Genomic DNA, 11472 nt, shown 5'->3' on the forward strand with positions numbered 1-11472 from the left:
TTCGGCCTATGATGAAAAGTCGTCGAAAAACGTCGCTAAAAGAGCTACCGATTTATCTGTAGAGACAAAAGTAAGTGCCTGCTAATAGCGATTTGTGCCTTCGTAATTTACTTTTTGCAAGCAAATCAATAACAAAGGTAATCTATTTTGTTTTAGGTTTTAACTGCTTTATCTTTTTTTGCAACTGGTTCTTACCAGAGACCTATAGGTGATATAGGTGGGCATTCCTTGGCTCAACAAACTATTTCAAAAGCAATTGCTCAGGTGACTGCATGCATTAACTCCATGGAAATGAGAGAAAAATATATAGTTTTCCCAAGAAGCCATGAAGACCGAAATAAAATAAGGGCAAGGTGACAAAACAGTATCCATATTTTTAATTTATTGATATTGGTAGATTCATACTATAATACATTTTTAAAATTTTCTAGATTATATCAAAACTTTGGCATTCCTGGGGTTCTAGGGTGCATAGACTGCACACAAATAGCTATTATAAGACCTATAGAAAATGAAGAACGATTTTTCTGTAGAAAACATTACCATTCATTGAATGTTCAGCTTGTAAGTACTTATACAATCATCTGTTAATCATTTATTATACATACATACATATAATCACATCTTTATCCCTAGTGGGGAAGTCAGAGCCACCAATGCCTATAAATTCCATAAATTATTTTAAGCTTATTATTTAGTTGTAAGAATTGGCAATTGAAATTCTAGATTTGTGATGCAGATATGCAAATAACAAGCGTGGATGCTAGTTTTAGAGGGGCCACACATGATTCCTTCATATGGAATTCCCATCCCATTAAAAATCATTTGGAAATTTGGATGAAACAACATGGTTATTAGTTAAGATGGTACATTGGTGTAAACTTAAATATATTTATTTTTCTATCATAAGCTTGAAAAGCACAGCCTTTGTATCAATGGTACGCTATAGCATACCAATATACAAAATGTATTATAATACATTTGCAATTTATTATTAAAGTTAGATTGATTTTGAGACTCAAGAAACTTTATTATTTGTCAGCTTTATTTTTCCCCGATTGCAACATATTAATAATATAACTACTTTAGTGTAAAGTTTTAATTTATAAGCAAAAGACTTGCACAAAAGATGATTATAATAATATAAATTCATATATTAAAATATCACATCTTTATCCTTTACGAAGCAGATAGTCTCCTTCCGAAAGGCTACATTTAACTGGGTGATTCGAAATTAAATAAATAAACAAAAGTAATAAAAGTATATTATGAAGTATATTTATTACAAAAAAAATTTACAGGTGATTCTGGCTATCCACTGAGGAAGTTTCTTATGACACCAGTGGTAAATGCTCTCCCTGAAACTCCGGAAGGCCACTACACTAATGTACATGTTCGAGCCAGGAATGTAATTGAGAGAACTATTGGCCTTCTAAAGTCACGCTTTCGTTGCCTCTTGGCCCACAGAGTTCTACACTATAAACCCCAAGTTGCTGCATCTATTGTTAATGCTTGTGTCATTTTACACAATATTTGCAATAAAGCAAATCTTACAGCACCAGAATTGAGTGATGCAGACAGCTCTCAAGAAGCTCAAATGCAGCCTACCAATCTTGCTGAAGATACTGTGAGTAGCAGCCAAAACAACCAAGCATTTCAACAGGGTGTAGCTATTCGGAATGATCTCATTCGTCGACTGTGGGATGTCCGGCGTTCCTGAAATAAAAGTTATTAAGTAAAAATTATAATGTATACTAATGTTAATTAAAATTAATTAAAACATAAGTTTTTAAGTCCACTTTTATTTTATTATTAGGATAAATTTTATGTTTCATTAGATTAAAATTTGTTTAACTTTATATGGCATTGTTATAAAATTTAATTACATTAATAGTTCAATACCCAATTGAGTAACTATTAAATTTCTGTTATTAAAGTGTGTTATAGATTTAAATAAATACTGCAGTTAAAATATAAATATAAAAACCTAGATAGTAATAATTGTTTGATTTCTCGGATTTCCGCCAACAGTTGTCCCAAGAGATTAGTATTTCTTTCCTCTATTTCGGCTCTGCGGCTCGAGATTTCTATGAGAGATCGGCGAGCCGCCTCCTGGGACACGGGCGGGTCCCGTCGCAGCGCGCGGCGTGGGCGGCGCGGCGCAGAGCCAGCAGCCCGCGGTGAGCGGCGCGGCGTGCGCGGTGACCGCGCGGCAGGAGGCTGCACTTCCGTAGCCTGCGGCGCTGGCGGGGGCGTTACGATCCTCGACGGACCGGGCTGAGGTTCATTTCCTCCCAGTATTCTAAAACACTTAGAGATCCTCCATCCTGCGCCTCGTCTTCATTGGGGAGATTCCGTTTGTCTTGTCCAAACTCTTGGGTAGCTTCCTGTAAGAAATATACTTAATTTATTTATTTTTAACTTAAAAATATATGTAACTAAACCATACTAATTCACATTAAATTAATATATAAAAAGACAAATACTTATATAATACCTATTTTGTTTTTTTGAATAAATTTAAACCAATTTCAATTAAATTAAAATTCATAAATCTAGAAAACGATGACTATGTAAGACTTCATGATATGAAAATAAAATAATAATTAATTGAACAGTAAAAAGAACTTAGGGGAAAGTCCCCTAGTGGCGGACACCTAAGGTTATTTAAAAATAAAACATAAAATATTTAAGGAATGTTTATAAAATTATGACTTATATTAGATAACAAAGTTAGAAATCAAATTAATTTAACAAAAATGCAACCTCTGCTAAAAAATAATTAATACTATAAAACAAACTTTGATAACAAAAAACATAATTTTAAAAAGTGGCACCTAGTACCGGACGAATATTTGTGCACGCAACTGACACCAGTTTCATCAGTTATTAATTCTTGAGGGTGTGAATGTTGTACTGTTTCATCAGCTTTTCAAGGTTTTTTTTTTTTTGTTTTTCCCCTGAGTGTTACACCACACCCAGGGGGAGTTTATTACCAGAATCTCTCTGCATGTGTGTGAGTGCCGTGTGGTTCCCGGCACCAATACAAAAAAGAATAGGACCACTCCATCTCTTTCCCGTGGATGTCGTAAAAGGCGACTAAGGGATAGGCTAACAAACTTGGGATTCTTTTTTAGGCGAGGGGCTAGCAACCTGTCACTGTTGGAATCTCGATTCTATCATTGAGCCAAGTGGCTGAGTGTGGCCATTCAGTCTTTTCAAGACTGTTGGCTCTGTCTACCCCGCAGGGGATATGGACGTGACCATGTGTGTGTATGTATGTGTCTCTCTGCATGATTACAGAGACATTATTAAACATTGTTGTTTACATGGCATATGAAAACAATTACATGACTTTGTACATTCTCTTAGTCTGCTTCTATTACTATCTTTTAGACGTGTATTTTACAATACATATCTATGTATTTATTATATATTTTTTACATTATTTATTGTACAGTGTCATATGTTTACATTAATCTTATTTCTTACATTTTACTTCTAATTTGCTTTTATTATTTATGTCCATTTGGTGTACCTATATCTTTTTTAATATTTTCTATCACTTATTTATTGTTTACATGTATACCAATATAAATCTATTTATTATTTTAATTATTTTGTGGGTACTGGCAAAACAAATTTTAATCACTTTATTCTGCTTTTTCCTTGTCGGTAAGCATGATTTGCTTATGACATTTCTGTTAATTGTCCTTTATAATTGTCTTCGCCAATTATTTATTTTTTAATATATTTTTTATAAACGCAACACTACATACACGCACTCTTTCACGCACGCACTCAATCCTATTCCTGTCCCACTCTCACTCCTTTCACAAATGTCAAAATAATTTAAAAAGAAAACGTTCTAATTTCGTCTCCGCGCGCATCTGCATCGCTCTCTGCATCGGTTGTGAATATTCGCAAAATTCATCAAAGACGCTAAAACATTATTAATTACGCACCCCGGGGTTAGTTTGTGAAGTGCAGTGATTTGTGTTTCCCAAAAACTACCCTTTGGATCGTGGAAGATACCGGCGCTGGACGAGAGCTCGAGTTACGGATCAAAGGTACTCCTTGTCCATATCCTTCCGCGACACCAAGTGTTCCTCACGAGCCGTATCCCTATCTGCTATCCTCACATTACTCTTCTTCAACGCAATACTTCTCACACGCTATTAATATTGTATATTTTACTCAATTCCAACGCACCACGCAACGCATTTCATTACTACATATTTAACTACCTACATTACGCTACACTTTCATTCGCTTAAAAACTCAAACTCATATGGTTCCTTTATATATAATAATTTATTATCTTATATATTCACAATAAAATATATATTACACATAACAACTATTCGTTCAATTGTATTTTTCGAGATAATTTGATATTATCATCGCCGCCATATTTATTTTCACCGATTTATTTTATAAATTTATTTTCTAGTTCATTAAAGTAATTTTCTACATATTTTCAATTTAAAATATCGAAACAAAAGTCTGAATGTGCATATTCTCCCGAAATTGTTCGATTAACAGCAAAAAAGGAACATCTTTTTGCTATTATTCAAGACGCATATACACTTAGTAAAGATATTTCCGATGAAACAAACAAAGAGCAGTTCTTGATAATGATACAATCGCTTGAAAAAACTAGGACTGATTTTATGCAAACGCTCGATGATTTAGCCATAGCTCAAATCTCTTTTGATCCAAAATCAAAACCGGATTACTCCAGTATGAAATCTTTTGACCAACTTTATTGTCATATTAAAGCTTGCGAAAATAAATACAACTGTAAGATTTCCAGGTGCGATCAAAAGTTTGAATTGTTGAATAAGAAATTACCCCCGCTTAATTTAATATCATTTGATGGTACCCCCACAAAATGGTCACTCTTTTATGAAAACTTTAAGAGTTTAATTCACGAAAATCCCCGCTTGACGGATGCGGAGAAGGTTCAGTATCTGGTAGGCAAACTAACAGGTAAAGCCCTAACAGTATGTTCCGGTATACCTCCCACGTCAGACAATTATTTGATTATTTGGAACGCGCTTTTGAAGAAATACCAAGATATCAGAGTCCAAGCGTCATTGTATATTGACCAAATGATTAATTTTAAGACTGGCCAATCGCTTGATACATTCTTGGAGCAATTTTGCTCGGCCGAATCTGCGTTACGCAGATTAAAAATCGATAACTTGTCCGATTATATTTTTACGCATATAGCACTCAATAAACTTGACAAAGAAACAGTAAGGTTATTTGAGCAAATGCATTCATGTGTTGAGATACCTACTTTTTCTCAAATAACGCAATTTGTCAATCATCAAAACAAGATACAAACGCTTCGTTCGTCTGCCTATACTATGAACAAAACGCTACCCTCGAACGCTAATAAAAATACTAACAAAAATAAAGCAACGCATAATTATTTCGCTAACACCGATCAGATAAATACCAAAACAGACATACGTAATTCTAATTCTAAAAACTCACTATCTTACAATTGTTTGATATGCAATTCTCAACCTTCACACGCATTGTATAAGTGTCAATATTTCTTGAATCAGACTCCAGTTTCCAGAAATAATTTAGTCACTAAGTACAATTTTTGTATTAATTGCCTCGGATTTCATAATATTGCAGTCTGTCGTTCTCAACGTAACTGTAATATTTGTCAGCAAAGACATCATTCATTGTTGCACATGCATGATACTCAAAGTGCTATCACACCGTCTAGTCACAAGGCGACGTCAGTGAGCTATCCGTCTCACTCGCACGCACCGTATTCAGCCCCTGTTGCCGATACGCTCACACAGTCGAATTCTATGCAGCAAGTACACGCAGACTCGAATACGCGCGCAAATTTAAATAATGTTGCGCTGTCGGTTGTTACTTCGTCTCGTTGTAATGAGCTAGGTAATACCGTTGTTTTACCTACTGCTTCCGTTTATGTTTTTAATAAGAATAAGCGACATAATTTACGTCTATTTTTAGATTGTGGATCTATGAGCCACTTCATCACAAAATCTTGCTGTGATCGATTAAATTTAAAAATAACTCCCGCTTCCTCCTCGATTAAAGGTATCGGTCAGACCGAAAGTGTATCATACGGAGTCACTACTCTGAAATTCCATTCCCGTTTCGATCCTATGTGTTCGTATGATATAGTTGCGCGTGTTATTGACTCGATCACCGACCACCTACCCAACTATGAGTTAGATATTTCTAAATTAACTCACTTTAGTGACTTACCAATGGCTGACTATAATTACCACACGCCCGGCGAGGTGGATTGTTTAATTGGTAACGAGCTCTTCCCGTTTCTGTTAGGAAGTGACAAAGTGACTTCACCGCATTCTTCCGTAGTTGCGTTAGAAACTACTCTTGGATATGTAGCCATGGGTAAGGCTGCTGTTACGCGCATCAAGCCCTGTCGCAATGCTAATAATAAAACTTTCTTTTGTTTTACTGAACAAACCTCAACGCTAGAATCAATTACTCAACGCTTTTGGGAACTCGACAATGTCCCTCATAAAATTCATATGAGCCCTGACGATCAGGCCTGTGAAGAAATCTTCAAGTCAACTTATTCTCGAGATAGTACCGGTCGTTATACTGTGCATCTCCCGTTTAAACATAATCCTTCAGAATTAGGAAATTCTCATTTTATCGCTAAACGCCGTTTACTGAATTTAGAGAAAAAATTTGATAGTAATCCTGATTTACGTACAAATTACAACGACACTTTGCAAAGTTATATTGATAAAGGTTACTTATCTAAGGTTGAAAATGCATCGTCAGATGATAGCTCTTATTATATTCCGCACAGAGCTGTTTATCGCCCCGACAAACTCACTTCGAAAACTCGTATCGTTATTGACGCCAGTAGTAAAACTACTAGTGGAAAGTCCCTTAATGACCTTCTTTATACAGGTCCAAATTTACAGACAAGTATATTTGACCTTTTATTAAATTTACGCATGTTCTCTGTGGCCCTATCTGCAGACATTGAAAAGATGTATTTTCAATTGAAACTTACTCCCACTCATCACGTTTTTCAACGTATTTTATATCGATTCGATTCTAGATCTGATATCGATACATTCGAGTTCAATCGTGTATCTTTCGGTATATCAAGTTCCCCTTACTTTGCCATGAGAGTCATTCGCCAGCTAGCTGCCGATAGCCGCGATCAATTTCCTCTCGCCGCCACAGAAGCTGAAACTCACATGTACATGGATGATTTCATCACATCTATGGATGGCGTAGACGTCGCTCTAAAGGCCAAGTCCGAGTTGATCCAAATGTTTGCCTCTGGTGGTTTTAATCTCACGAAGTGGATTTCTAATAGTCCCGACCTCTTGGACAAGTCGTCCGCAATGCAAAGTGAAGACGTCATACAATTTGATACTAACGCTTCAACTCCACATAAGATAGTAGGAATGCAGTGGTTACCTACTACTGATCATTTTCAATTCTCAACGAACGCTGATATGCAAGAGTGCACCAAGCGCTTTATTCTCTCGATTACTGCGCGCTTGTTCGACCCATTAGGGCTACTAGGCCCGGTGGTCACATACATGAAACTGCTCGTTCAAGAATGCTGGATGGCTGGCCTTGATTGGGACGATCCAGTGCCTCCCGCGATCTTAAATAAATGGACACAGTTTCATAATGAACTTGCTTATCTAGAACAAATAAAAATTCCGCGACATGTCGGATTACGTTCTCCGCATGTCATTCTTCTAGGTTTCGCAGACGCAAGTGAAAGGTGCTATGGCGCTAATGTGTACATTCGCGTTAGTCAAGACTCATACTCACCCGGCTCTGTCCACTTGCTCGCTTCTAAGTCTCGCGTAGCTTCACTATCTAAAATGTCACTCGCACGACTAGAGCTGTGCGCCGCTCTTCTTCTCGCTAACCTTCTAGACGCCGTTAGACATACTCTTTCCCAGAGATGTCATATCAACGAAATATACTCGTTTTCAGATTCATCTGTGGCGCTTACGTGGATTCATTCTCCGCCGTACAAATTTCATACATTTGTGGCTAATAGAATTACTGAGATTAACTCAAAACTTCCCGCTAAGCATTGGTTTCATGTAAAAGGCATTGAAAATCCCGCAGATATTATATCTCGCCCTGTAACGCCTAAAGCTCTAGTCAACAATCAATTTTGGTTTAATGGTCCCAATTGGCTAAGCCTTAGTTGTTCTGATTGGCCATTGAAACCTTTTACGATTAATCCTAATGGTTGTTTAGGAAATTTAGAGACTAAAACAATTAGTTTAGTCGTTCAAAGTCCTGAAGATATTCAGACTTCTCATCCAATTGAAATTATGGCTGAAAGAATTTCAAACTGGTTGAAATTATTACGCTCGGTTGTTTATATGTTACGTTTTATACAAAAATTAAAATCTCAACAACCTATTTCTGTACAAGATTTAGAATTTTCTGAACTTTATATAATCCGCATTGTTCAAAATAAGCATTTCTTTAAAGAAATTACCGCTTTGCGAAATGGGAAATTATCTGATAGTTCTCTTCTCAAGTTAAACCCTTTCATCGACAAGGAAGGCCTTCTAAGAGTCGGTGGGAGATTATCAAACTCTGAACTCGATTTCGGTCAAAAGCATCCCATTTTATTACCTTCTAAAAATTTAATAACTCAATTGATTATTGATTATTATCACGTTACTAACCTTCATACAGGACCTTCACTATTACTCGCTCTTATAAGACAAAAGTTTTGGATACTATCCGCTAGAAACTTTATTCGTCAACGCGTACATAAATGCAATATTTGTTTCAAACTTAAACCGAAATTCACTTACCCTCGCATGGGAGATTTACCTACCTTTCGCATTTCAAAAGTTAAGTGTTTCGTTAACACTGCTGTAGATTATTTAGGCCCCTTTTTTATTACACATATTCGACGCCGTGGAATCAAAAGCCACAAGGCATATGTTTGTCTATTTGTGTGTCTCGCCACCAAGGCGTTACATTTAGAATTAGTTTCTGATCTCAGTTCAGAATTGTTTGTCGACGCTTTCAAACGCTTTATAAGTAGAAGAGGTCCGGTTTCTATGATCTATAGCGATGGCGGAACCAACTTTATCGGCGCTAAACGAAAACTTAGTGAAATTTATGATTTATTACAGTCCACAGCTCACCAAAATTATATCCGTAATTATTTATTGACAAATAAAATTCAATTTAAACATAGCCCGCCGTACGGTCCTCATTTTAACGGTCTAAGTGAGGCTAATGTTAAGAGTGTTAAAACTCATATACTCAAAACTGTAGGCTCTCAGATCTTAACTTACGAGGAGTTCACAACTGTCTTAGTTCAAATAGAGGGTTTGCTGAACAGTAGACCCCTTTGTGTGCTAGGTACTGAACCTGAAGCAACTGCTCTCACTCCAAATCATTTTTTAAATGTTACTCCTATAAAATTTCTTCCCGCTGAAAATTACCTTGAATCGCCTGATAATCGCTTATCACGTTATCAATTGTTATGTAAACTCACGCATGATTTCTGGCGCCGTTGGAGCCAGGAATATCTCACTTCCCTTCAACAAAGAGAAAAATGGACTAAGTCCTCAGAAAATATAAAACTGGGTACTGTAGTCATACTCAAAGACAATAATACGCATCCTCATTGTTGGCCCCTGGGAGTCATTACAGATGTTTACCCGGGTAAAGACAATATAGTTCGAACCGTCAAGGTTCGCACTTCTTCTGGGAGTTATATACGTCCAGTAATCCGGGTTTGCCCATTGCCTACTCAGTAAATATTATTTCCTAGATTTATATATTTTAGGTTGTAAGTTTTAATTTTTTTTGTTATTACTTACGTATCTACTAAAAAACTTGCAATTGTATTCATTCCTAGTTCCTGTATGTTGTTTCATGTAATATAGAGGAAACCTCTAGGCCGGCAGACTTGTCTTCGCCAATTATTTATTTTTTAATATATTTTTTATAAACGCAACACTACATACACGCACTCTTTCACGCACGCACTCAATCCTATTCCTGTCCCACTCTCACTCCTTTCACAAATGTCAAAATAATTTAAAAAGAAAACGTTCTAATTTCGTCTCCGCGCGCATCTGCATCGCTCTCTGCATCGGTTGTGAATATTCGCAAAATTCATCAAAGACGCTAAAACATTATTAATTACGCACCCCGGGGTTAGTTTGTGAAGTGCAGTGATTTGTGTTTCCCAAAAACTACCCTTTGGATCGTGGAAGATACCGGCGCTGGACGAGAGCTCGAGTTACGGATCAAAGGTACTCCTTGTCCATATCCTTCCGCGACACCAATAATATTTGTCAACTTAATTAATACAGAAAATGTTACAACTTTGTAATAGTCTATAAATTTGTCATTCGTATAAAAACAGTAAAATTGTATAACTAATCCTAACATACAATTGTGAGCTTAATTCTTAATATACGTATATTATTATCACATTTACCCTAATTATTGTCTTTCAACCACACTAACAACAGCCAAGTTTTTGTTATAGTTAACAGACAGAAGTATCGCTTTAATTAAAACTACACATGTTTTCGCACCATTAAATAGTTATATTCACTGGTACGGAGCCATCTATTTACAATTGTCCACGCGATAGCTAAGTCTCTTTCGTTTCTTCTCCACAGACGCGTCGCCACATGCCTTATATTATTGTGCGGATTAATGGTAATACATTAACATAACAATTGCTTTGTTGCGACACGCCAGGGAGAACAATAAACTATGCTTACGCGTAAGCAATTCTGGATCTGGCGAGAGCCTCCCACCTTTGCCTGACCTGGCAGGCGGAACTAAAAGCGTTATGATCACTCACCGCACTTCTGTCCGCCCGGCAGTTCAGGCACGATGGGACGTCTCCCGCCATCCAGCCTTGGCACACCGACCGTTGGTGTTCCCCACCACAGTGGCAGCACCGCTCCGCCTTCTCCTTACAGTGGCGCCTGCCGTGGCCGTAACCCAGGCACATCGAGCATTGGACCAGCGGAGAATAGTCCTCCGCATGGATCCGATTTTTATTGCGACTTTTATTTTTTATTTAACAGCACTGCCTTTTTCTTTATTAAATCGATGAGGAATCTTCATGACTTCAGCTAAGTCGCATGCTAATTTTGGAAAACTTCTTTTTCATGAGCAGCATGCATCTATTCGATAAATCTTTAATGTGGTCCACTAAGACTTCTTCATACTCTGCTGAGAAGGTGTTAGTGAACCTACCTAACTTTGGTTTCATTGTTACTTCTTCTCGATTTAGGGCCTTTATTTAATCATGTATAGTGCTTTTAGGAATATTGTATCGCATTGCAGCTTGTCTTACACTCAGTTCTTTTGACATAACCTTATCAATAGCAGTTTGTAAGCTAGAATAGAATAGAATAGAATAGATTTATTTTCAAAATTGGATACAAGGTATCACTT

General features: G+C 36.8%; 1 protein-coding gene across 1 annotated transcript; it reads left to right on the plus strand.

Moving 5' to 3' along the window:
• Positions 1-291: 291 nt before the first annotated feature.
• On the plus strand, positions 292-1720 carry LOC132904210 (putative nuclease HARBI1). Its single transcript, XM_060954128.1, has 4 exons — positions 292-353; positions 432-564; positions 727-850; positions 1302-1720. The coding sequence occupies exons 1-4, from the start codon at positions 292-294 to the stop codon at positions 1718-1720; spliced, it is 738 nt and encodes a 245-aa protein (XP_060810111.1).
• The last annotated feature ends 9752 nt before the right edge of the window (positions 1721-11472 follow it).

This window comes from Amyelois transitella, chromosome W (assembly GCF_032362555.1).
Source record: "Amyelois transitella isolate CPQ chromosome W, ilAmyTran1.1, whole genome shotgun sequence".
Lineage (NCBI taxonomy): Eukaryota > Metazoa > Arthropoda > Insecta > Lepidoptera > Pyralidae > Amyelois > Amyelois transitella.